Raw genomic sequence first — 27,179 nt, 5'->3', positions numbered from 1 at the left:
CAAGCAAGGGACTCCAGAGATTCAGAATGCTCTGAAGGTTTCCCTCAGAGCCACGGTCCCAAATAAGTCCTCCTGCTCACCTCAGCTTCTCACCCTTATGCTGCTGGGTTCAAGCAACTGCAGATCATTGCCCTGCAGAGCTAAGCCTATCTGTTCCCAGCCACAGCCGTCTGATGCAAGGAAAGTAGGTTAGCTGGAACTATCGGAGACGACATCAAATCCCATTATGCACTTCTCGGATGAGGCTGTTACGCAATGGAGTCGGGCCACAGTCAAAGCGGTTATGATCCCTGTCCACTCCCTCCCCCCCCCCCCCAGCCAGGTGGGATGTCCATTCCTTCCCCGCCCGGCTGCCATTCAAGCCAGCTAAGCCCGCCTCTTTTCTTGCGTGCGTGCCTAGTGGCATGTCTGCACAGCGGGGAGACGCCATGATGGTCCTGCCTGCCCGCCTGCCCAGCCCCCTTCGTGCCATACGGGGACCCCCTCCTTTTGGCACCTCATCATCCATGTGAGCCATAATTGGAAATAATTGGAGCATGAATTCCAGCAGAGCAGGGATAAACAAGCCAGCTGCGCAGTTGCCCGTGGCCCTTGTTCACCTAGCTATTCCCGTGCATAGCCAGCATGGACTTGCAGTTCTACCAAATCCTTCACTTCTGTACCACAAACATAGGAAACAAGTCAGTGTCCAAGATTTTAAGGATTCAGACATTCCAGTCTTTCCGGGTCTAGCATTACAAAATATGCTCCCTTTGAAAACACATCAGGCAGCCTCCTGTTCTAAGCCGTAACATTAAAGTAAGCAGTTCTGACCTACTTTGCAGGGGTGTGGTGAGGATTACTAAGTGCAAGGCATGTGAAGCGCTGTTGCTAGTGCGATTTCCAAAGCTGAAGTCTTTAGGGGCATGTTAATAATATGCTTCACTTTTATCCCCTTCCGTTTTTTGCCTTCCATCAGAAAGGCTGGTTTACACATTATAGCTAGCGCATCGAGAGCACCCTGTTGTCAAAGGGTGGTTCGTTACACGTATCAGGCAGCTTCCATTATTTATTCTAAACATTGGTACACCCCCAGCTTTCAGACATGTCTGCTCCCGACAATTTTGCTATTACAAGTCACTCCCTTTCTGGTGGGGTTGGTGCACAGGAGAGATAAGACCTGATGAACAAGGACCAGAGTGCTGGCAATACTCGTGATCCATAGATCACAACTCAGTCTGCAGGAGGATGCAGGAATGTTCAACCCCTGGCATCACCAGATAGCAGTGCTAGAAACTCGGATATGTTAGTTGGTGCCAAATGGTACCTTAAACCTAGGTTACAGTCGCCACAATGGAACGTCCAGGTGCCATTTTGCCTCCCCGCTGGATGAACATTGATAACATTGCTCATTTCCTTTCTATACCTCTTTATATTTTAAGGAACAAATCTCAAAGTGGTTTACAACACATTAAAACATGAAACAAAACAATCCAGAATAAAACTAGTTCAAGCTTCAAGGAAAATATTTCAGGTCCTCTAGGTGACAGTTTTGTTTTCCCAACCGAGGCATCCAGAGATTTTCATGTGGTCACATTTGGACCCATGGCAATTGCAAAATGCACCTGGCAAATTTCGAAAACTGTCCAAGCCTGAAAGAAGGGCATGTGATTAATGAATTACATTGTTTTTTAAGCACTTCATCAAGGTGAAATCCTTACAGCCACAGTGGAATATGGCTTCCAATGGGTCCACAGAGCTCAGATCAACAAGTTCAAGTCTTGCCTCCAGGCTAAATCCTTCACACATCCTTCCTGCCCCTGCATACATCACACCAAATAATCTATATAGTACACAGCACAAGATAACGAAACACCATACATTTCAAGCAAGCCAGGACACTTTCAATAGGCTTAGGAACAGCAAGCTGGAAAAAAAACTGCAGCCCCAAACCCAGAGTCAGTGTGCTGGAAGGAAAATGACTCCCTCACCCCACATAAAGCAGAATTAGAATTCTTAAACATCAAGAAAAACACAGCCACTAGGTCTCCCCAAAAGGAAATCAATTTCTGTTTCAGCATTATTTTAGTTTATTTACAAAACTTCCTTCCCTCCCTTCACTGTCAAGTGATCTCAGGGCAGGACACAGCAATAAAACCAACATTTTCTATATATATAAAAAGTAAATCAATAAGCACTAAAACAGAAATATTGTCCTCCTGTCCCTCATTGTAACGGTCCTGAAATACCTTGGAGAGAAAATACCCCCTCAATACTTCAGAAGGAAGATAAATGATCAGTATTTATTTTATCTTTATTGAGCTTTCGGATTAAGGCCTTTATTTAAGACTTAATCCAGGAGCTTAATAGTGATAAATGAAACAATGGGCAGCTACTGTGAGGTAAACTTCAAAATGGGATGGGGGCAGAAGGCATCCTTGATCCCTTTTGCAGCCAGATGGTCAACCCAAATCTTGGCCCACAAAGCAGGTCAACTCGAGACACAAAAGCCCCAAGGAAAAGGAGGAAGCAGGTAGCTGGGAACAGAATTGTTTGGATGTTGGTTTACGTATTTGTGGATATTCCAGATCCTACATAGGTATGAGCATATTGGTTGATCTCATGAACACTGTCCCCAATGATGTTTTAGAAAATAATAACAAGAGTGCAGTGTAGTCTGAGATATATATATAGATGATATAAATAGAATGCCAAGGCAGCTTACACACACACACACACACACACACACAAAGAGCAACCAATCTTACAAACACATGCTATCAAATTAGCAGAGAAGGATGGTACATTAGAGTGAATGAGAGCCTGCCCCACCCACCTGAGTTTGCTCTCAGGCTCAGCCAGCCCCTGCCTGACTGCCTTCTTTCTTGCAACTAATCAGGGGGTGGTGGCAGTAGTTCTGGCGCCCCCTACTGTTGGTCTTCCTGCCTTCCACCCTACCAGTCCCCATTGGCACCAGTTCCACCTTCTCTTCTGATGTACCTGTCCCCAAAGGACACCAGCCAGACCAACTGAAAGCAAGAAGCCAGCTATTAAAAACCTAACAATGATGCTAAACTACTGGAGGTGCACGGGGCCTTGGTCACACCAATGAGCTGCCCCTCTCTTGGCTGATATACTACAATACCTAGCAAACAATGCAGCACATTCAAACAAATTACCCAAGACTTCAACTAGTGAGTTTCCTGGTCTTATTTGCAAGGCTGTTCTACCTTATGCTGCCCAGGGACCATCACACAATTGGTAGGACACCTGCTTTTTGCAGAGCATTCCTATGAATCATGGAGTGGACATTCCCACCCCCAAGTTTATTAAAAACACATGGAAAAAATAATATGAAGCCAAGTTCATACAAGCAAGTTCAACGGTTTGGTCATAACCCAACCATGACACTGCATGCGGGAACGAGCCATTGCATTTCAAACTTCAAAGGCGGTGCTCCCCCTTCACCTGGAATCCTTTCAACCACAAGATAATTTATTTTCCTACAAGGCAGCCATTAAGTGCAGGTGCAGAAAATCTAATGGTGAGTCATCAAGAGAGGCATATGTGAATTCAGCTCTATTGAACTCCCAGCATCCCATTGAACACATGACAATTTTGTATATGAACACAGGGGGGGAAATTGTATATATATTCAACAACGAAAGGAACCTGCAGTCTGTCCCCAGTTCTCTTGGCAAGTGATCCTGCATAATACATTTTTCTCCCAAAGCCAGGTCTTATTCCTATACAAACATGTATGAAAGAACATATGAGGCCCAGAGATTGTGCAGATCCTCAGACGCCTCATTTATTTTTTAACAGAAAACGGAGCGCCTCCCTTTTCGAAGTCTGTTGTCCTTGATTGCCCTGCTTTTAGAGGACCAATATTCTTCTACAGGAAATGTTGATTAAAACTCTTATTTACAAAACTTCTCTCTCTATAGATCAGGGAACCCTCTGCTCACCTCAAACATTTCATTGTTTTTCACACAAGGGAGACCACCCAGCCCCTCAAAATCACCATGCTTAATTACATTTAAACAAGGGTCTAATAGGAACGCTTCTTTGTCATTTTAATAGAGAGGCAACTCTGAGGGGAAGAAAACAGCTATTCTCCTCCTCCCTCACTCCAAAAAAACACTCCCAGAGCTCTTTAAACTATCAGGCCTTGCCCCATTCCTCCCTATGAGATGCCAGTAAACAGTAATGAATTGCCACACACCCATATAATTTTTGTTTAACTGTCTGCATGGGATCTTAAACTCCAAATATCATGAAGTTTCACTTCCAGCTTTGTTTTGGTGGGTGGTGAAGAGAAAGAAGTGGGAATTAAGATGGAAAAATCTGCAAAGGTCATTTGATCTAATTCACCTGTTGAAAGGCAGGACGGACCATCTACCTACAATGGTGATCCCAGACTCTAGATTTCTCTCTACTCCCAACTGAGGAAGGTGTCAGTGTAGCGGTCAGAGTGTCCAACCAGTACCTGGGATACCAGAGTTCAAATCCTGACTCAGCCACTTGGGTGACCTTGAGCCAGGCCTTGTTTCTCTACACAATCTCCCTCACAGGATGGTTGTGAGGCTTAAAACGGGGGGGGGGGGGGGGAGCCAAGTGCACCACCTCGCGCTCATTGCAGGAAAAGTGGGATAGAAGTGCAATGCTAAATAAAACCGACAAGACTCAGAGGAGTAAAGTGAGAGTCAGTCGGGACTTCTGGGTTCTTTTCTCAGCCTGAAGAGGCAAGCTCCAACAAACTGGTTTAAACCATCGAGCTGGGAGCCAGCTTTGTCCCTTAAAACTGGCTGCGCTCCTGGGGCCTGCAAGAGCATCCCTGAAAAGCAAAACCAGGGAGGCTATTTCAGCTGTGACAACGAAGTGGTGGAGAAAGCACACACCTGCACGTGTGTGTCAGGTGGATGCTGAAGCCACAGGGGCAGAGCCTGGGTGGGGTTGGGAATGCCAGCCCTACAGAAAGCGGGAAAGAACAGTCACACTTCCTTGGTAACCTTCTGGAAGAAAAGTGGGTTACAGGCAGTAACTGCCAGCTTCTCCCAGACACACACCTGCCCCAGCATCTATTGTAGTCAGGTATAGGAGGGTCCAGACACTGCAGCCTCTCTGGGTGGCTGGGATTTGTTGGCCTGCTTTTTAAACGTCTATCACTGTTTTTAGTTTTCCTTTTGCTTTGGCTTCATCTCGCTTTTAATTTCTGCATTGCATTATATTGTAAGTCGCTTTACATTTTGTAAAGGGAGAGAAAAAAAGTGATGCGTAAGTCCAACAAGTAAAAGACTAACAGGCAGGCCTTCCAATAACTCTGTTCCATCTCAGGACACAGGTGGATAATTTTTATTTTAACAAAACCAGAAACCCATCGTCTATCCCTACCATATAGCGCCTGGGTCCAGGGACAATGCTTTGCAATCTCCCCACCACCACCAAGTCAGGTCGTCTGCTCACAAACATCTTCAGCAGCTCAAAGGAGACTGAAGGTCAGAGACAGCGACATCAATCTGCGAGCCCAAGCCTCGCACCCGCGTTGCCCTCTCTTCCCAACCCTACCTCCCGTTTATCCCCCTGCCTTCTTACCCTCCTCCAGCTCCTGGGATATCAAGTCCGTGTTATCAGCCAGCTCCGTGTTCCCGTTGACTTCGTCGTAAGAGGCAGGGCTGGTCCAGAATTCCATCCCCTGCGAGACCAGCAATTCCCCGACCTCCGTGGGCAACATGAATCTAACAGGAGGACACGCGCTTCTTCCCTTCCTCCCAGCGAGAGGCCAAACAGTTGTGCAAAGCGAGCAGAGGGGCTGCAAACGCGTGTATAAGCGGAACAAACACAACCCACGCTCCCCTCCTGCGCTGTTTTGCAATGCAGCCTCTACTTGCCCCTACCCACCCCTATTTATAGAGTCTGCTGTCCACCTGCTTGGGAAGAGTCCACTGTGGCCTCAACAAATAGGGGGGGGTCTACAGGAGGGAGGGACGGAAATAGACCATTAGCACAGCTCAGAGCATCTCGTCAAAAGAGCGGCGCAAAGCACAGAGGGCGCAGCTTGCTAGCTGAGAACCAAAGGCTTGGGTAGTAGAGTTGCAAATGGAAAATGGGGAATGGGCGGGGGACGGGGGGGGGGAGAAGCAGCTAGCCTCCCCCTGTTGTTATGCAGCAGAATGGTCTATCCCACTCCCAGCTCCATCTTTATGCAGTATTTTTTTCTGAATGGGAGGGTGTGGGTTGGTGTGGTTTCAGCTATTTCACCACAGACACGCTTTCTCTCTCTCTTGATCAATTCACCCAAAATAACCACCACATGCTGATTTTGTACTCAGTAGCCTAGATCAGTCGGATCTTTGCGCCATGCATAACAATGCATTGGGGAGGGGAAGGATAGATAGATAGCCATATTTAATCGTCTCAGTGTTACATGCGTCTGAGCAAAGGATGCCGGAAAGTGTGTAAGGACTTATGTAAGCATGTTTACACACATAAGGTTTTGGCAGTCTGCCTTTACTAGAAATTGTCAAGAACTAGAGATCTGGTAGTAGTTTCCAGTCTCTGAGCCCTTCCTGCGCTTGTATGTAGAGGAGTCTTTTAATGGAATACTGATCAGCGTTATCACCTGCTACTGCGTGCAGTTTGGGCTGTTGTTAAAGGCAAAGGAGCTGGAGAAAACAAAACAAAAAAAAGTTGGTGGTCCTATCTTTGGTGTGAATGCATGGTGTGGTACTTAACAACAGTACAGCATACGGGCAGCGCCTCTTGAGAAGGATTTCAATCTGCATTAGAGGGACTAGGGTAGTTTCTAAAAAGAGAGCAATCAGATTTCCATAGGCACTCTGTGGGGAGTGAAATAATTCAGGGTGGCATGACTGGGACTTTCCTGTGATGTATTTTAGGGACAGTTACAGGAGACTGAAGCGGATCCCAGTGTGATCAGGTTAAGCATTTGAGAAGTGGTTAAAGCCTGTTCATGTCAAGCTGGTGTGCTTGTTGCTGCAACTTCACTGCAGCCCATTGTGCAAACCCTAGGCAGACTCTCACCAAGGATCTGCCTTTGGGGTTAGCTAGGAATTATTTAAGCGCCCCCACCTTTTTATATAAAAGTAATCCATCATGATCAGTTTTCCCCCACCCTTGGGGAACTGCTAGTACTGCTGCTATCACTTTATATGGTTCTGTTGGCTCAATACCAGTCCCCTATGTCCAGGTCACCTACATATTGCATAGTGAAGGGTTTTGGCAGAACTTCCATCAGACGTGGCGTTTCAGGCAGCGTGAAAAGGTTTCGAGGGAGTCCTGAATAATTTATGTAGGGGCTTTAATAATGGAAGACATTTTTGCTGGAAGGAGGAGGAAGGGAGCTCTTGCCAAGGATTGTGGAGAATGACAGGGCATCATGAAAGACAGCAACATCACCAAGGTTTGCATTTTAGAGAAGAGGCAGCTCACCTGTGGCTCTTTATGTGTCTGGTGGACTACAACTCCCATAATCCCTGACCATTGGGCTCTGCTAGTTAAGGAAGATGTGAGCTGGAGTCCCATAATATGTGGATCCAGGGCCATGGGTTAGCCACCCTCTATTTTAGAAGGAGGTTTGGATTTCTAGGGGATCAAAAATGAAGGTGCCAAATAAACTTCCCTGGGGATTGAACCTGTGACCTTCTGCATGCAAAGCATATGCTCTCCTGCTGAGCTACAACCTTCCCCCAGCACTGCACAGAAGGGAAGCAGAAGGCCCTGTGTGGCTGAGACAGCTATAGATAGAAGCAAATACGGACAGAGGTAAGTGGCGCACAGGAGGCAGGTAATCCTCCTCCATAATTAGCTGTACTGTTTCGGTTACCCTGCAATCTGCTTAGCTACCCGGGAGATCTTTGCAGAGGAAGATTAGTTGGAGAGCTCAGTTTGGGGAGGGGGGTGTCACAATGCAAGCCATGCTTTTAAGCACACGATCCTACACATGCACAGCCTCAAATGCGCCCACCCACTCAGAGAAAAAGAACATACAGCATACTAAAGATAATGCAGAGAGAAAGAGGGACAAGGTAATTTTGGCCTAGGGTAGCAATACATCTTCGGCTGAACCCTCCCGGCACAGAGGCAGCCGGTGGCAATTCTGGTGGCTGCGGCAACTGGAGAAAGGAGCAGGTCTTTATTATGCTGCTGGACCATACCTGTAAGTGGAGGGCTGTTCACACAACTCGTTTTCCCCGCACGCCACAAGTTTACTCCCAAGGAGCAAGTCCCCCAAATGCTCGTGCGGATGCAGAAAGTGCTGCGTGAACAGCCCCCCAAATGGTAAGAAGGCAACCACAGTGGTACCTCGGGTTAAGTACTTAATTCATTCCGGAGGTCCGTACGTAACCTGAAACTGTTCTTAACCTGAAGCACCACTTTAGCTAATGGGGCCTGCTGCTGCTGCCGCCGCGCCGCTGGAGCATGATTTCTGTTCTCATCCTGAAGCAAAGTTCTTAACCTGAAGCACTATTTCTGGGTTAGCAGAGTCTGTAACCTGAAGCGTATGTAACCTGAAGCGTATGTAACCCGAGGTACCACTGTACTGATTCTAGACAATGGGTCATACATGGGAAGCTAATGCCAATTCAAGCCATTCCTCCTCCTCCTCTTTCTCTTCCTCATCCTCCCCCTCCTTCTTTATTTGAACACCGTCCTGTACCCACAGGTCTCAGGGCAGTTTACAATATAAAACGCATCAGCTAGCAGTCTGTGTCTGAGCTGTACTACTTCAGACTGCTGGTAGGAGGTCATGTCATAGCGAAAGCAAAAAAAGTATCCTCGGAACAAACCCTCTAATACAAAAAAGTCCTTGCACACAGTAATGTAGCAGAGTGTTCTAGCCTTTTCCCTGACACACTATTTTATTCTGTGCCCGGCTTGGGGGGGGCTGAATCTACATATATGCAAAAAAACACACAAAAAACACACACAACCCTGCTATGGAAATGCTTTTTTTTTAATAAAAAAAGTTTTAAAATTTATATTGAATTTGCCATTAGCTCATCATCGACCATCTAGTGTCAGATTTGTATAATGCACTTTAAACACATTTAAAATGTTCTATTTGCAGCTGTATAGCTGAGTCCCGTGTGTATCCCTGCCTGGGTTGTGCCACTTCAGTCTGCTCACATGATTGAATGAGATTCCTGCATTGTGGGGGGTTGGGCTAGATGACCCCTGAGGTCCCTTCCAGGTCTACAATTCTATGATTCTATGTGAGCACAGTGGCACAGTCCAGGCACACATTGCTAAACCCCACCTACCGTTATATGCTTATCTGGAATTCCATTTATAGGAAGGCAGGCCAGTTTTGTTGAATGGGGAGGGTGCTTTAGACAGCTGGGAAGGGGTACTGCTTGTTCATTGTCCTTCAGAGCGCGCTCCCCCCCCCCCCCGTTTAATGCAATTTCCTAGTCCCTTGTGGAATCAGGAAGGGCAGAGCAGCAGGAGGGTGGTGGGGTGTGTGTATTTAATAGCTGATAGTAAGAAGATGCCGCAGCTCAGACTCAGAAATAGCAGGGATGTTCTAGGAGTCCGGAAATCTCCCCGGCCAACCTTGTTAAGACACGATTAGCTCTCAGTGACCTTGTCCAGAGGGTAAGTAGGGTGGATACTGGTTTAGGGCCACCAGCAGAGCTGTCCAGCTGGCCTTCATTTGAGCTGGAGGGGGCGCTTCCACCTCAGAACGAGTTTCCCAGGCAAGGACATAAGAACAGCTCCTTCTGGACCACCATTTTAGCCCAGAGTTCTCTTCTCAGAATCACCAACCAGAGACCAACCAAAGGAATTAACAAGGCATATGCTAGTGAATATCCATTCATTTGTTGGGCTTCCTTGTTTTCACCTTTCCTCCCGCGAAAACTCAGAGCCACCCACAAAGTTATCCCACCCACCCCTAAGCAGCCATCACAACAAAACTATAAAGCATTAGTTAAAAACCTATAGCAGAATCCACTGCATATAAACATAAGCACAATATCTAGCAGTCAGACCTGGGTAGACTCCCATTCCTCAAACTACGTGCCAGAGGCTTAAATAAACTGCAATGCTTTTAAGTGACATTGAAAAGCCATCAGGGAGAGGGAAGAAGCAAAATTCCCCAGGGAGGGAGTTCCACATATAGGGGCCACCACAGAGAAGGCCCTGGCATGTGCCACCACCCTATGGATCGCTCCCACTGGTGGAACCGCAAGCAGTGCCTCCCCTGCAGATCTCAAAGCAGGGACTGGCAAGTAGAGGGAGAAACCTCTCAGAAGTTCATAGCTGGGATGTCACCTGCTGTACAAAGCTAAGAGGCACAGCTATTGCTGTGCTCGTTTTTTTCATCTGGCCATGCCCAGTCTTGTCTCTGGTCCCCCCCCCCCCCACCTTTAGCATGTGGCCTCCAAAAGATTCTCTATGAGGGTATGTGGCCCTCAGGCTGAAAAGGGGTTCCCCACCCCCCCACCCCAAGCCGCACACCTGCTCTTCAGGAGAAGTACAGCTCTATCCACAAAAGGCTGCCTACCCAACTCCTGAACCCGGGAGCCACTGGGATTCAGTCTCAAAGCCCCCATTACTGCCTTTAGACACTGGTCCTGCATCTGAATGGCCTTTCCTAACTCAGGTGGAATTGAGAGATAGGGTTGGGTATCATCTTCGTGCTGCCAACACTCAACTCCATATACCTGGATGACAGCTGCCTGAACACACAGAGATGTTGAAAAGCCCTGGAAACAAGCTGGAAGCCTGTGGAAAATATGTAGAAGCCGGCAGATCGGATCCAGGATGATGCCATGGGTCAATGGTACCCAAAGCCACAGAGGGATCAAGGAGAATCAACAAGGTCACACCCTCCCAGTAAAGGTAATCAACCAGAGGGAGCAAGGACATTTCAGTGCCAAAGCCAGACTGAAAAGTGTCTAGGGCTTAAGGAGAAATTTGATTCAGTTCACATTTAAAGGCCAACCAACCAAATTCGCATTTTACCAAAAGAATATGCAAACCAAAACACAGCCATCTTTTGAAATGCACATCTCTCCAAATTTTGAGCCGAGTGGGGATTTGAAGGGGTCAGCAAACCTTTTCAGCAGGGGGCCAGTCTACTGTCCCTCAGACCTTGTGGGGGGCAGGACAATATTTTGGGGAAAAAACAATGAAAGAATTCCTGGGCCCCACAAATAACCCAGAGATGCATTTTAAATAAAAGCACACATTCTACTCATGTAAAAGCACACTGATTCCCGGACCATCTGCAGGCCGGATTTAGAAGGCGATTGGGCCAGATCCAGACCTTGGGGCCTTAGTTTGCCTACCCATATCCTAATCCAACCCTCTGACCACTGCACCACACAGGCTCTCAAGATTGTCTGTACACACGGGGAGGTGTGTTTTCAGACTAGTGTGCAACCGTATTCTCTATTTCTATCCCCTCAATGCACGTATACACAGACCTTCATATCTATACTGTGACTGTATTTTGCAAAGGTGGCCAAGTTACTGTCCTGCTTTCTCTTTTGCCTATTGGGTTCTTAGATGAGTTAAACATGGTGAGGGAGAGTGGCACATCTCTGCAGATCCAGTAGGTCTGCCCTACCAGGAAGCGACCTGAGAAAGCACTCTGCATACACATGGAGGCAGTGAGGGCATTCTCAGCACCAGACAAATTATAGCCATTCCAGCAGAATGAGCCTTAGATTGACAAACAGCATGGGACAGGGTTGACATGGAGAGGGTGACATCATGCGCACAGTACCCCGAAAAGTCGCCTGCATCTGGTACTGTGTTCACATTATCCCACGGTGTGCGTACGCCCCCTAGGGTCCCGGTTCCCCTGGAGGTCACTTACAGAAATACTCCAGGGTTTCCTCAGTCTGCTGCGGCGTGAGGCTGCTGGCAGCATCAAGAGCGATGAGCGGCGTGTGAATCCAATCGCCGTGGTCGTACCCAAACACGGTGTCTGCCCGGAGTTGGTACAGGGGTAGCTGCTCTCCCAGCAGGCTGATGATTTCAACCTCAGGGACATTGGTGCTACTGCAGAGCTCTGTGGGGAAGAGTAAAGAAATATTATGGCTTTGGCCAAAAAGGGTTGCGAAGGACAGAAAAGGGGTCTTTGGTCTTGAGCCCTGGGTTGCCTCAGATCAGCCTTTGCCAACCTGATGCAGTTCAGGTGTTTCTGACTCGCATCAGCTCCAGTCTGATAGATCAGCCCTGGAGAACCTTTGGCTCTCTGAGATGCTGCTGGACTCCCCAATCCCAACAGTCACAGGCCTGATGGTAGTCAAGAAACAAGCTAGAGCCACAGGTTCCCCACTGCCAGAGACAGAACCACCATAAGTGGCCCCAGTGCCAACTTTAAATGTTTACACACCCAAAGTGAGGTTTCCCACAAGCACACCTGTTTTGGACTAGCTCACCTGTACAAAGAGAGGCAGATCAGGAGCAGGAATGAGACAGTGCCCCACAGAATCTGCTGCTTCCCAAAGTGATTGCTCCCATATCTCCATTAAAATATCAGCCCTGGGATTAGGGTAGCCAGGGATGGAGGGGAGAGGATAAGGGGATTTGCTAACCCCCCCTTTCTACACAAGAAATAAAGGGGTGTGCAGGAACCCTGACCTTCCCCACCCAACCCCGTCACCTGGCTAGTCTACCTGGGAAACACCATCCAACCGGGGGAGTCCATACTGCAGGTATGGGGCAGCCGTGGCTCTGCGGAACATACCGAATCATCTAGCCCAGTGTGGTGGCATGGTTAGCGTGTCAGATTAGGGTGACCAGGGTTCAAATCCCCGCTCAGCTGTGCAACTCCCTGGGTGGCCTTGGGCCAGTCACAGGTGCTTATCTTAACCTACCTCACAGGGTTGTTGTGTGAGGATAAAATGGGAAAGGAGAGAGGTACTACCTTGAACTCCTTGAAGGAAAGGTGAGATATAAATGTAATACATACATACATTCCATTAAAAAATCAAGGTCTTTTTTAAATAACTTTTGGGGGGTTGTGAGTGGGGGAGCTGGCTTCCTTTGCAGTTTGTGAGTTGACTCACTTGCTCGAGATCTGGAATAATTAGCATGGTATAGGAAATTTTCTGCAATGTAATAAATCCACAATACTAATTCCGACCCACTTTCTGTAATTGCGAAACCTGGTGCGTGAGGGTGTGCAGAAGGGCCACACACGTCCCCTTTTTCGAGAGTCTCTAGCCTAGCAATCGCAAAGAGAGCAGCTCTGTTTCTTCTTTGCCTCTTTGAACCAGCAATAAACCGATGCTTTCTTTCCTACTGAAAGAGAACTGCTGCCTCCTTGTGGGCAGATGTGGGTAGATAACGCAGCGAGAAAGAAATTGGATGTTTTCAGAGGGAGAGAACTGGAGGCAGGTAACAACTATTCCAGAGGGACGGAAGTTGGTTTGAATGAGGAGTCGCTGCTCCTGCGTGTGAACACTCATCCAGCCTTGTTTTCAGTCAAGCAGCTGCTGCAAGGTTTTGTAACTGGTTTTGAAAAGCTGCAAAACTGGTTTAGCAAGAGGCAGCGGTAAGAGATGGCTGCCTTGTGCAGCAGCCACCACAGATGCCAGCTGGTGCCTTCCATCTGCTGGGCATCATGCAGTTGAAGGCTGCTGATCACGATGGTAAGCCCAAGCCTCTCTCAAACCACTTCCAGCTCCCTTAAAGGCTATTATCTGCCTCCAAGCTCCTCAGCTCATGAGAGAAAGTTGATTAACAGTGGCCTCTGTTTTCAATCTATCTTCAAGGAGTATGGGATTCAGGTACAGGTGGGTGGGTGGGTGTAAAACACAGAAGGATTGCCTTGCTGAGTTATGTCTCCATGATACCACTTTGAACAGCCATGGCTTCCCCCAAAGCATCCTGGGAAGTGTAGCTTGTTAGGAGTACTGAGAGGCTGTAAGAAGATCCCTATTCCCCTCAGAGCTACAAATCCCAGAGTTTCCTGGGAAGAGGGATTAACTGCGAAAGCATTCTGAGAATTGTAATTCTGGGTTTAAGATTCACTGCATGCACAGTTATAAAAGAAAATGATGTACCGATGGTATGTAACACCTGTGAAGTTAGCAAAAATGTATAAGATAAATAACAAATGTTGGAAATGTAAAGAAAAATAAGGTACCTTTTTTCATATGTGGTGGGAATGTAAGAAGGTAAAATGCTTTTGGGAAATGATTTATAATGAATTGAAGAAAATGTTGAAATATACATTTGTTAAGAAACCAGAAGCATTTTTACTAGGCATTACAGGTAATGAGATAAATAAGAAAGAAAAGAAGTTATTTTTATATGCAGTGACAGCAGCAAGAATATTGATGGCCCAGAAATGGAAACAGGAGGAATTACCTACGATAGAAGAATGGAGAACTAAAATGATGGATTATGCAGAACTGGACAGAATGACAGGAAGGATCTGGAATCGACGAGATCAAAGATTTACAGAAGATTGGGAAAAGTTTATCCAATATATGCAAAAACTGAGTGATAATAAAATTACGTTTGTAAGTTTTAAGGAAGCTCTGTGAGGGGAAAGGGTTAAAAGGGCAGAAATGTGTAAAAAGTAACAATAGGAAGGAATAGCAGACAAATTGAGGGAAGTCAAAAAAGAGAAGTAAGATGTAATTAAGATGTATGGAATGTATAAATTTGTTTTTGTATTTGAAAACTAATAAAAATATAATATATAAAAAAAGAGAATTGTAATTCTGTGAGAACAGGCATCTCCCCTCAAAAAACCCTCTCAGGCCTCTTAAGAAACCACAGCTGCCAGAAAGAAACCCAGCTGCTTTGGGGGAAGCCATGGTATCATAGCGCTTTAAATACAGTGGTACCTCAGGTTACAGGTGCTTCAGGTTACAGACGCTTCAGGTTACAGACACTTCAGGTTACAGACTCCGCTAACCCAGAAATAGTACCTCAGGTTAAGAACTTTGCTTCAGGATGAGAACAAAAATTGTGCGGCGGTGGTGTGGCGGCAGTGGGAGGCCCCATTAGCTAAAGTGGTACCTCAGGTTAAGAACAGTTTCAGGTTAAGAACGGACCTCTGGAACGAATTAAGTTCTTAACCTGAGGTACCACTGTATATGGTGCCTTGCCCTTACTCCTCGTCAGTTTTTGAAAAGCAGAGCTATGTTATAACGCTTGGCAGAAGGACCACAAGAGTCTGTGGCTATACCACAGAGGCCTGCCAAACAGGGGTGCCGTTGGGGGGAGGCAGGGGGCTGAGTCCCCCCAAAAAATTCAAGGAGGGGGCCAAGCTCCCTCAATATTCTGCAGCTGTGGTGGACCCTGTTGGGCCTTCCCAAGGCTGCGGCAGGCCCACGAAAAGTTGGGCAGAACCAGGCACATGTGCCGCCAAATGTCATTGGATTTTAACTAATGTTCAACCCTAGCCGGCATGAGCAACCTTCAGGGCTCATTTACTTATTTAATAAAATGTACACACTGCTTGATTGTAAACAAACAAACAAAACAAAACCTCAAATTGTTTGCAAAAAGAGAAAACAATAAAATCAATTTTGAAAACTGCAACAACGCTTTAAAATATACAAAAGTTAAAATAGCAAAGCAGATTGACTCAGCTTTCTAAGCATTTAGGCAGACTTGTCTAAATAAGAATGCTTTCAGCCGCCTCTAAGAGGAGCGCAGTGAAGATGCCTGCTTGATATCCATAGGCAGGGAGTTCCAAAGTGTCGGTGCTGTTATGTATTCAGTGGCCTGAGCTTGAGTCTGGACTAAGGAATCAGAGCTCCTGTGTTCTGATTCGATACATGATATCCAATCCCAGAACATTTCAGGATTTGGGCCTCTGCCATTGGCCCTTCAACTCTGAGTCATGATTCGCAGCTTGGATGTTTAGACAGCCAATCATGTTAGGAGTGGGAGTGGCCCAGGCCTTCACAAATGTATATAAGGAGTTGCTTTGTCCCTGTTGTCCAGTTCTGTTAGTTCAATAGAGGTTCTTGCTGTTATCACTGTGTCTTGCCTCGTGGGAACCCACCTATACTTCTGGTGCTGCCATGCCAAATGATCAAGTTCTTGCCAATGCGGCACGAGTATTATGCGGCACCAGTGGCAGTGCCAATTCCACTGACTGAAGCCATAGCGTGGGCACACGTGATGGTAAGGTGATCTCGTAGGTCAAACTGGTCCCAGGTATGAGAGCTGCAGTAGTCCATCAGCATCGGGAGGGCCACATGTACCTCCCCTTGCTACACAGAGACCTTAGAAATCCACACAGAAGGAAGGTCCATGGTTGTCCCATATCCTGGGAGCCTCATTGTAACAGGCGGCAGCCGGTAGAGAATGATTCATTGGGGAAAGCAGGGCAGCTTGAACTGAAAGACAACTCAGCACAGCCCATTGTGCTTGCCAGCACTAGTCCCAATGGCAAACAGACATCCTTTTTTTTTCATATCGGCTCCACTCAGGCACGATGGTTCGATTTCATTTTAATCAGAAGTTGCCAACTTAGGTGTGATTGGAGCCAAACCAGCTATGTTGGCAGGGAGTGGCGCCGTCTGATCTCCTGGAGAACTGCAGGCCTGTACTTGTGAAGACTGTTCTCGGGATCTGGGTTCCCTTTCCTACAGGAAATTGTTCAGAGCTTCTTTAAGGTAGCAAAGATTGAGAACGGCCACAGCTGCTGGAACCAGAGCAAAGTTTTCTGGCGAATCCCATGCCCACAGGCAGGACTGTCTCTCTCTGCCAACTTTCTTTTTTCACCCTAGCAAGGTTCCTGCATCTCTAACAGTTGCACAACGGGTAAAAATTCAACAGGCTTCCCATCGCTGCAACTTTGTGCAGAGGAAATGTTGCACCCACTAAACTCTGCCTCCCTTACAAACAGTCCTAAGCCATGTTCCTACTCAACTCTAAAGTCCCTTTTAAAGCTGGGATGGCTCAGTCAGCAGAGCACAAGACTCTTAATCTCAGGGTTGTGGGTTCGAGCCCCATGATGGGCAAAAACAGATTGAGGTTGAATCCTGACAAGACAGAAGTACTGTTTTTGGGGGACAGGAGGCAGGCAGGTGTGGAGGACTCCCTGGTCCTGAATGGGGTAACTGTGCCCCTGAAGGACCAGGTGCGCAGCTTGGAAGTCATTCTGGACTCACAGCTGTCCATGGAGGTGCAGGTCAGTTCTGTGTCCAGGGCAGCTGTCTACCAGCTCCATCTGGTACGCAGGCTGAGACCCTACCAGCCAGACTGTCTCACCAGAGTGGTGCATGCTCTAGTTATCTCTCACTTGGACTACTGCAATGCGCTCTATGTGGGGCTACCTTTGAAGGTGACCCAGAAACTACAACTAATCCAGAATGCGGCAGCTAGACCGGTGACTGGGAGCGGCCGCCAAGACCATATAACACTGGTCCTGAAAGACCTGCACGGGCTCCCAGTACGTTTCCGAGCACAATTCAAAGTGTTAGTACTGACCTTTAAAGCCCTAAACGGCCTCGGTCCAGTATACCTGAAGGAGCGTCTCCACCTCCATCATTCTGCCTGGACTCTGAGGTCCAGCACCGAGGGCCTTCTGGCGGTTCCCTCGCTACGAGTAGCAAAGTTACAGAGAACCAGGCAGAGGGCCTTCTCGGTAGTGGCACCCACCCTGTGGAACGCCCTCCCACCAGATGTCAAAGAGAAAAATAACTACCAAACTTTTAGAAGACATCTAAAGGCAGCCCTGTTTAAGGAAGCTTTTAATGTTTAATAGGTTATTGTATTTTAGTGTTTTGTTGGAAGCTGCCCAGAGTGGCTGGGGAAACCCAGCCAGATGGGCGGGGTATAAATAATGAATTATTATTATTATATTACTGCAAAAGATTGCTGCATGATAGGACTAGATGACGCTCACAGTCCCTTCCAACTCTACAATTCTATGATTCTATGAAATGGGTGTGGCTTATAAGAGCTGGAGGTCTTGCTTGCTGCAGTTCTTGTTCCGCCATCCTGGTGCATTACATCGACAGCTGCAAACTTTTAAGCCAGCCACTTCTCCTGTGTCATGATCTGCAAACTGCAGAAGGCGATGACGCAATCTCCGTGCTGTAAAACAGGGTTGAGGAGGTTGCAAGTTCAACCTACAGGTTTTGTTGAACTCCAACCAACCCTAATTGGCACGAACGCCGGTCAGCATTGGACAAAAGTCCAGCAGGAACCAGAGTGCCTCTGGTTCTCAATCCTTGCTGTCAATAAAGCTACTGTACAAGGCAAAGCAGAGGCCTAGCGTGGTCTTTTTTCTAAGCTAGTTGCCATCGTATTTACAAGTGGATAGAAATTGCCATGGAGGGGTGTCTCTTAAGTGGACATCAAGTTAGATTCCAGGTTTTCTGGGTTGGAACATGTGCCAAACAGGATAAGGACCCCAACTTTGGGTCTGTCCCTGCTGTCAGCGGAAAGGTCATATTTCCATAAAGCATCATTTCATTTCCTTAATTGAAGATAGTGCAATGTCCTTCCATTCCCAAAGAGCGCTTGTATAATAGTGGAGAGTTTAAGTGGGCAAGCTGTGAACCAGGAAGTCCCTGGCTCAAATTGCACCCGAGCATAAACTTTAGGCAAGTTGCTGTTATCTCAGCCTTAGTCCTGAACTTGCAATGCAAAGATAATAGTACGGACCTTCCTCTTTATGTGTGAGATAATGTGTGAGATAATATTTCTGGCTGCGGTGGTACCGTCAGAGCAATGTCCTGAGCCCCACTGAGAAGAATGAGCAGGATTCCCCTCCCCCCCAAAATGCAACAGGACTGGCTTAACACATTTCACGTGAATACCCCTAAGGAGACTTACTTCTGAGTAGACATGCATAAGATTGCGCTGAATAAGAACGCGTGCAAAATAAACTATTCCAGTTCAATTACTTCTGAGGAAAATAGGAGTTATTCTGAGTACTTTTTTAAAGGGCATATACAGTGGTACCTCGGGTTAAGTACTTAATTCGTTCCGGAGGTCCGTTCTTAACCTGAAACTGTTCTTAACCTGAAGCACCACTTCAGCTAATGGGGCCTCCTGCTGCCACCGCGCCGCCGGTGCATGATTTCTGTTCTTATCCTGAAGCAAAGTTCTTAACCTGAAGCACTATTTCTGGGTTAGCAGAGTCTGTAACCTGAAGCATATATAACCTGAAGCGTATGTAACCCGAGGTACCACTGTACAGCTTTACAGTAGTACCTTGATTCTTGAATGTAATCCGTTCCGGAAGTCTCTTTGACTCCCGAAACCATTTGAAAACGAAGGTGCGGCTTCCAATTGGCTGCAGGAGCTTCCTGCACTCAAGCAGAAGCCGCATTGGACGTTTGGCTTCTGAAAAATGTTTGAAAACCAGAACACTTCTGGGTTTTTGCCGTTTGGGAGCTGATTTGTTCATCAGCTAAGCCATTCAAGAACCAAGGTTCCACTGTATATTGAATTTATACTCATTTAACAGCTAAGACTTCTTCCAACACCCCCCCCCCCGAGAATTGCAGGAGGCTTCTAAGAATCCTTTACTTTACATCTCTAGCACTGCCCTCCTTCTTGAACTACATTTCCCTGAATTCCCTGAGGAAAGAAAAGCACTCTCTGTAAGACTTTAAACAGCCATGGCTTCCCCCAAAGAATGCTGGGATCTGTAGTTTATTAAGGGGGCAAAGCGTTGTGAGGAGACCCCTGTTCCCCTCACAGAGCTGCAATTCCCAGAGTTCCCTGGGAAGAGAAGTTGGCTGTCAAAATACAGGCATGCTCCCCTGGCAGTACCCACCGGTGAGGGTGGTTGCATCATGTTGCTTCCGTCGCCCATCCGGGGTTGAGGCAGAAGCTGCCGGCGCTTCGCTGAGGAGGAAAACGGGCTGGTTACTATCAGGAAGGCTCCGGCCTGGCTGTGCCTGCTCCAAAGCTGATGTGTCCAGTTTGGCTGGTGTCACGGGGGTGGGGGGGCAGGATGTAGCTGTCACGTGCGCCACACGGTACCAGGCGTGGGCAAGGGAGAATGGTGCAGGACTCTACCTCTGCTCCACACCTGGGGAAAGGAAAAGAAGCAGAGTTAGCATACTCTCCAAGCATCCTGTTTTTTCAGGGACAGTCCCAGAATTATGAAAGCTATCATTCCAGCTTCTGATTTGAACCCGGAATGGCCCTATTTCCATCGCCGCTGAGCTCTGGGAGAAGGATGAGCCGGCACTCGTTCCAAGTGGCGACGTACCAAAGTGACTTCAGAGCAACCCATTGCAATCTATTGTGGCCTAACAGGATGGCCCCTCAGGAATTTGTCACACATACACATGCATGCACACACACACACACACACACATGAATCTGGAAATCTGTCTGTGCTTGGCTACCCAGAGCTTAAATGCATGACCTTTCACACACCCTTTCAAAGAGATGCATTTGGAGAAGATCCCTAACTTGCCTGAGAGAGAGAGAAACAGAGAGGGAAGACCTGAAATACAGGACAAAAATGCATCAATACAAAACGTAGCATTTTACATTGAAATACGGGACAATCCTGTATTATACAGTACAGGTGGCAACCCTACATTTAAAACACATTTCTCCCTCCCCCAACCGAATAATTCCAGAAACTGCAGCTCATAGATTTTTTAGAGATTAAAGAATTGTAGAGTTAGAAGGGACCCTGAGGATCATCTAGTCCAACCCCCTGTGATGCAGGAATCTGCAGCTGTCCCTTACGGGGATCAAACCTGCAACCTTGGTGTCTTCAGCACCACGCTCTAGCACCAACTGCCTAGTTGTTTTATTAGTATTATTATTTATTAAATTTATTAGTCACTTTACCTTGCCCAGAACAACCCAAAGTGACTTACAACCAAGCAAGCAAGCTAACAAACAAACAAATTCACATAGATACTTTAAAACCAATGGAGGGGGGATACATTAAAAACATCCCACTCACTTCCAAAAGGCCACAGGTAGTTAAAGGCCTAGTTGTAGAGGAACGTTTTTGCCTGGCCTTTGTCGTTTGCCCCTCACAGAGCTACAATTCCCAGCACACTGAACAAACTACAGTGGAAAATGTGCATTTTATATATGGTGTGACTGTACACAGCCTCTGATTGATGTGGTTAGCAAAGACAAAATAAAGTGACCTCTCCAATGCTCAGAGAGATTCCTCCAAAGAGGGGAACTGATCCCTGGGGAATCCCTTGAGTGAATGAATGCCTTAAATGGAAGACAGGTGAACAGACAGACAGACAGACAGACAAAATAAACCGGGAGCTTGACATCAACTTGGTTCCCTGTCACTTCGTCAAGATAAACTTTCAAGGCACCAAAGGCAGGGCATTCTGTTCTTCCTCTTCCAAGGTGCTCCTGGTATCTCTCTCTCTCTCTCTCCATATATATATATATATATATATATATATATATATATATATATATATGGTAAAGGACCCCTGGATGGTTAAGTCCATTCAAAGGCAACTATGGGGTTGCGGTGCTCATCTCACTTTCAGGCCGAGGGAGCCAGCGTTTGTCCACAGACAGCTTCCGGGTCATGTGGCCAACAAGACTGAGCCGTTTCTGGCACAACAGAACACCGTGACGGAAACCAGAGTGCACGGAAATGCCGTTTACCTTCCTGCTGCAGTGGTACCTATTTATCTACTTGCACTGGCATGCTTTTGAACTACTAGGTTGGCAGTTCTTTATATAGGAACAAAACGAAATGAGCTGTTTGAGGTTGCTTTCCTGGCTAGGACGTGCCCACTTGGACACTGGCACAACATTGGAGATTTATTGCTGGTCTTGCGCTGGATTTATAGCACAAACAGCTGTGGGTGTGACGTGGGAGTGAGGGTTGTTGCGGATGCATAAAACATCACGTACCAGGTGGCAAGGCTGAAGGAAGGTGGACTTTCCTCCCTAGGTCACGAGGCTCCAGAGAGCTAGGCATCACAATACAGATCAAAATAAGGAACTAGAGGGGAGTGTCAGCTACTGAGTTAAATCATACCTTAGCACTTCCTCCCCCCAATTCCGTTCATTCTCTCCTTGCTGGGGTCTTGAGCAAGCAGATTTGAGGACTAAACTACTTGCGAGGTTAAACAAAAACACAGCTATGCAGATAAAAGGCCACAATGCCACCCTTCAAATTAAAGGCCCAGAATCCCAGGTAAAGGTGCCTAAAAATAAATATGCCATCAGACACGCCTCCCTGGAGAGAGCACTCCACAAGCAAGGGGCCACCACTGAAAAGGCTCTTGCGTTGCCCATCTCTCCAAACATCCCATAAAGGGGGAAACACACAAAGAAGGGCCTCGGATGACGCAGACCCATCTTTCTATCTTTTTATTTTTTTAAATAAATTTATTTATTTGGTTTTTCAGATTAGAATTTTACAATCACATATCCAACATACAACATAAAAACAAGATTCCACAGAATCTGCTGGACTTCTCTCCTCCCCTTTGTGGGTCCTATTATTAATCATTTCCTCCTTCATCTTTTATAATAATCCAAATATTTTACGTCTCCGTTATATCTAAAATTCACCATTAAACGACAAGTGTTATTCCAATTCTACCAATGATTTTAAGTGTTTACAATGGTTTTTAAGGTGAATTATCAATTTTCCCCATTCCTTATTAAAATTTTGGTCTTCCTGATTCCTGATTCTTCCAGTCATTTTTGCCATTTTGGCATAATCCATCAACTTAATCTGGTCGGGGCTTTGCCTTTTTTCCCTTTGTTTCCACCTGTCTTGAAGCAGCTGCACTGGCTGCCAATTTGCCTCTGGGCCCAATTTCAAAGCTTGAAGCCCCTGGCAAAGAGATCCACTAGCCAACTAAAAGGGGAACCCAAGCTTTTCTCCTCAGAGCTCAACTGAACTCACGTGTTCTGCTTATATTTGGAGAAGCGCAATAAAGGAGCCTTTTACGACAAGGGCAACTCCCTGACAGAAACTCTCTCCTAGGGCACGAAGGCAACGGCCGCTCCTCTTCCTCGTCTGCCTTGTGACTGTCGTTTGGAGCCACAAGGCATCATCAGCAGGGTAGGTTATTATCAGGTGCTCTCAGACAGCTGTCTCCCGCTTAGAACTTCGGCTGAATTTCAATTCCTTCTCCTACCTTTATCCCTTGCAGTTGCAGAGGTGGCCTTCCCATCAGCTAAGCTGAGGTTCTTAAACAACAGATTCTGAACACTGTTAAGTCCGCAGTCCTGGTGTGCTTCCAGGGTCCCAGAGCAAACTGAATAATTGCTCTTCTGTCATCAGCACCAAGTGGGTTTGCAATGGACATTCTTCCACACTTGGGTGGGATATTGTGCTTTTACTAGGAGTATATCCCACTGTGTCGAGTCCACAATAGCAGGCACAGCACAGCCATCCTTTCTTCACAGGAGCTGCACCTTCCCACTGCATCTTCAACAACAATCCTGTGAGGTAGGTTAGGCTGAGAGATGACAACTGGCCCAAGGTCACCCAGGGAGCTTCATGGCCGAGTGGTGGTCTCCCAGGTCTCAGTCCGAGGAGTGAGGAATTGGATTTGGCTGGCAGACTCAATCAGGGCCGGCCCACCCATGAGTCAAGGTGAGGTGGTTGCCTCAGGTGGCAGGAGCCACAGGGACAGCAGATCTGGCTTCCAAGGAATGAATTGCCCACTGCTGCAGTGGCAGCAACAGCTGTGGCAAACTCCTTGGAGCCTGGATCTGCCTTCTCTTTGGCAGCCCCCACAATGCTGCCTCTACAGCGAACTCTTGGGAAAGAGGAGGTGCTGCTGGTTTCCTCCCACCCCTAGGGAGCAAATGGCAGGGACTGCCCTCTAGGGACTCCTGGGTTCTGCACCCACCTGGTGTGATTCAGAGCAGGCCCTTTTTCTCCCCACAATGGCCTTGGATTCCCGCTTCAAACTTCACATAAGGTTGATTCAATTCCCACTTTGTTCCCAATGTAGATCTTCACTTATACCTTCTTCCCAATCTGGGGAAGGGGGGTCACTATTTTGTGGTTTGCCTCAGGTGGCCAAATGTCTTGGGCGAGCCCTGGACCAGATCTCCACATACCTCCGCAGGGTACCCTTTGGCATCTGGGTGGGGCCACCCAGCTGCCAATCACCTGATGTCACAATGGCATCATTTGGCCTGTTTCATCCCCATGTGCTCTGAAATAAAATTGGGCAGGCACTACTTCCTAGCACAAAAATTCTACAGGTTATCAGCCCCAGGAGAAGTCTTGCGTGCAGTGCTATCCAGGCATTGACAATGAGCTACCGGTGGACTCTTGGGAAGTCCTGTGGGCAGCGCCTGGGAAAATGCTGCACAAAGTGCTTTGCAGGCACCTCCCACCCGCTGATTGTCAGTGCTTGCAAAGCGTCTTTCATCCAAAACCCCGCCTTTACCTGTCCCACCTTTGATGTCATGCATTCACCCTAAGGGACGCGGGTGGCACTGTGGGTTAAACCACAGAGCCTAGGACTTGCCGATCAGAAGGTCGGCAGTTTGAATCCCCACAACGGGGTGAGCTCCCGTTGTTTGGTCCCTGCTCCTGCCAACCTAGCAGTTCTAAAGCATGTCAAAGTACAAGTAGATAAATAGGTACCGCTGCGGCGGGAAGGTAAATGGCATTTCCGTGCGCTGCTCTGGTTCGCCAGAAGCAGCTTAGTCATGCTGGCCACATGACCTGGAAGCTGTACACCAGCTCCCTCGGCCAATAAAGCGAGATGAGCACCGCAACCCCAGAGTCGGCCACGACTGGACCTAATGGTCAGGGGTCCCTTTACCTTTACCTATTCACCCTAATGACCTCATTGGCCAACAGGGGAGTCCTAACGGGTTTAATTTGACCCACAGGCAAAAGATTCTCTCCTGCTCTGTCCTAATGGAACTCTCTAACCGCTACCCTGTGGGGGAAAGATACAGTTTGCCCCCTTTTAAAATAAAACATTTTCCCCTCCAATTCTTTTTCTTTAAGAATCAATTATTTCACCCCACCCTGGCCTGACCTCATACTGCAGCCTAGAAAGCTACACAGCGACTTCGTTTACAAGGGCAAAATAACAGCTACGTGATCTGGGCACGCTGCAGCAAAGCCTGTGCAACGGTGCGAAACAGCAAGCCGGGAGGAGTCTTCCTGAGCTTCCTGTCTGCAAACAGAGGGGCTGTGCCGGCAGAGAAAACTGTGCAGCCTCAGGAGTGAGAACCTTGGCAGCAGTCAACCAGCCTCTCAGTGTGGGACGTTTGCTGTCTGGTGGGATAACAGGACAAGCCAGGACTCCACACCTCAGGGGTATGCACAGCTTGCAGCCCTTCGGATGTTGTCGGACTCTAAAACCCATCAGCTCCTGCCAGTATGGCCAACGGTCTGGAAGCTGTAGTCTAGCAACGTCTAGAGTGCCGAAGGTTCCCCACCGACTGGCCGCCATGCTGGATGTTCCAAATTATAGCCAGCAACCCAGCTGCACGGCCCCCTGAGCTGTGGTTGTCTCTGTAACTTTGCAGAGTTGTTTTTGCTGCTAGGAACGGCTATCGGAGAGGAGGAGAGCTTTTTTCCCTCTCTCTCTCCCCGGTCTCCTTCCTTCGCTTCTGTCCATCCTACCCGTCCATTCCTCCCTCCCAGCTTCCCTTTCCCCCATCTTAACTGCTCAAGGAGAAGGAAGGGCACAGACCGTGCTGCTCCTGGTGCCTCTGCAGACTCCGGTATCTGTCTCCCCCTGGGAATGAGGTGGTGTCTTCTGTGAGTCAGCTCTCAGATTCCTTGGCTGCCAGTGTTGTGTGGCTTTGCAGCTTTGCTTGGCCTGGTTCCTGTTGGCATGTTCGCTCTGCCTGCAGGGAGAGCCCAAGACATTTTGCTGCTTGAGGCAGGGGACAAGATGGCACCCCCCCTCCCAATCCAGGTACAGAGGCTACTGGCTTGGTCTTTCAGGGCTGGCACCAGACTCCTGGGGAGCCTTCAGCCAGGGCTGTGCATGGGCCCCATTTATTCTGCCACAGCAGAAGCAGCAACACCAACTTTTGCATATCTGTGGGCCAGAGCACTACATCTGAGGTAAATTAAAATGACGGGCAGCCATGGTGGAAGGGAGCCGAAACCTGCATTGCTGCCCACCGACTGCTAAGACATCTATCAGGGGTACCAGAGAGGAGAGTGGTAAATGGTGGCACAGTCTGGTCAGGGTATTAGCTCTTCTGAGCTGGTGACTGATCTGGCCAAATGCTGACCAGCGGCCATTGTGAAGGATGGTACCTCTGGTTACGAACTTAATTTGTTCCGGAGGTCCGTTCTTAACCTGAAACTGTTCTTAACCTGAAGCACCACTTTATATAATGAGGCCTCCTGCTGCTGCCGCGCCGCCGGAGCACGATTTCTGTTCTCATCCTGAGGTAAAGTTCTTAACCTGAAGAACTATTTCTGGGTTAGTGGAGTCTGTAACCTGAAGTGTTTGTAACCCAAGGTGTTTGTAACCCAAGGTACCACTGTATGTTGGTTTTGGTTTCTTTCATTTTTCCAAACTTAAATTCAGTTCTCCACATTCCCACAACAATTTGCTTAATAAAAAAAGCCCGTATCAAAACTTGTCAACATTTTGAGAATGAATTTCTCTTACTACTTTTTTTTTTTATGTATGCAGTTTTGACCAACATATACATTTTTGCAAGCGACTGCCCCTAATATGACGCAATTCTGTATATTATTGTTTTTTTCCCTGTGGGCTTCCTACATCTGCCTTCTGCAGTCAGTTGTCAGAATATTCGCAAGTCTGAGCAGTATATAGCTCCCAAGGCTCATCCACAAATTGTGATTTGAAAGAGTTAATTAATGATTTTTTTAAAAAAATTAAATAAAAGTCAAAGGAAGAAGGAATGGCAGCTGCAAATGATGGAAATACAAACCTAAGTAGCAGGTTAAGAGAACAAGAAGAACGGGTGTAGAAAGAGGAATGGGCATTATTTGTGGAGTATTTGGAAAACAACTGTAAGCAAGTTAAAACGCTAGCGGGATTATTGTAAATTCAACAGCATAATGTAGATTAAGATATAATGGAAAGAAATAGATGGAGGAAACAGAATATGCAGTTACTTTTGGAAGTACAGGAACCATGGAAGGATAAGAAGGGAAGTCGTTGGGTGTACTGTTGTGGAATAGTGGAAAATGTATATCTGAAAATTTAATAAATATATATCTTTTTTTAAAAAAATAATAATACTAAGGTTGTGACAAGATTTGTGGCCACAGAGAGTCCTGATGCTAATATTGGGGGGAT

General features: G+C 47.2%; 1 protein-coding gene across 8 annotated transcripts in view; it reads right to left on the bottom strand.

Moving 5' to 3' along the window:
* LOC310829785 (trafficking kinesin-binding protein 1-like) overlaps nucleotides 1–25,745 on the bottom strand; it is a 53,351-nt gene extending 27,606 nt beyond the window's left edge. For 3 of the 8 annotated variants that reach the window (XR_014557365.1, XR_014557366.1, XR_014557367.1), the window contains exon 1: nucleotides 5,575–6,060. Coding sequence is in view for 1 of the 8 variants with exons in the window: in XM_083708707.1 (XP_083564833.1) it covers nucleotides 5,575–5,713 (139 nt within the window). In the remaining 7 variants the exon portion in view is untranslated. Of the gene's footprint in view, nucleotides 1–5,574; nucleotides 6,062–11,827; nucleotides 12,023–19,720; nucleotides 19,979–20,161; nucleotides 20,179–23,768; nucleotides 24,005–25,556 lie in introns of those variants that run through there. The other 5 variants (XM_083708709.1, XM_083708708.1, XM_083708710.1 and 2 more) reach the window with 5 other exon arrangements.
* Nucleotides 25,746–27,179: the final 1,434 nt, after the last annotated feature.

The sequence above is a fragment of the Podarcis gaigeae genome (genome assembly GCF_964106915.1).
Source record: "Podarcis gaigeae genome assembly, chromosome: 13".
NCBI lineage: Eukaryota > Metazoa > Chordata > Lepidosauria > Squamata > Lacertidae > Podarcis > Podarcis gaigeae.
Note: the sequence above shows the minus strand (reverse complement) of the source record. Positions and strands in the feature narration are given on the sequence as shown.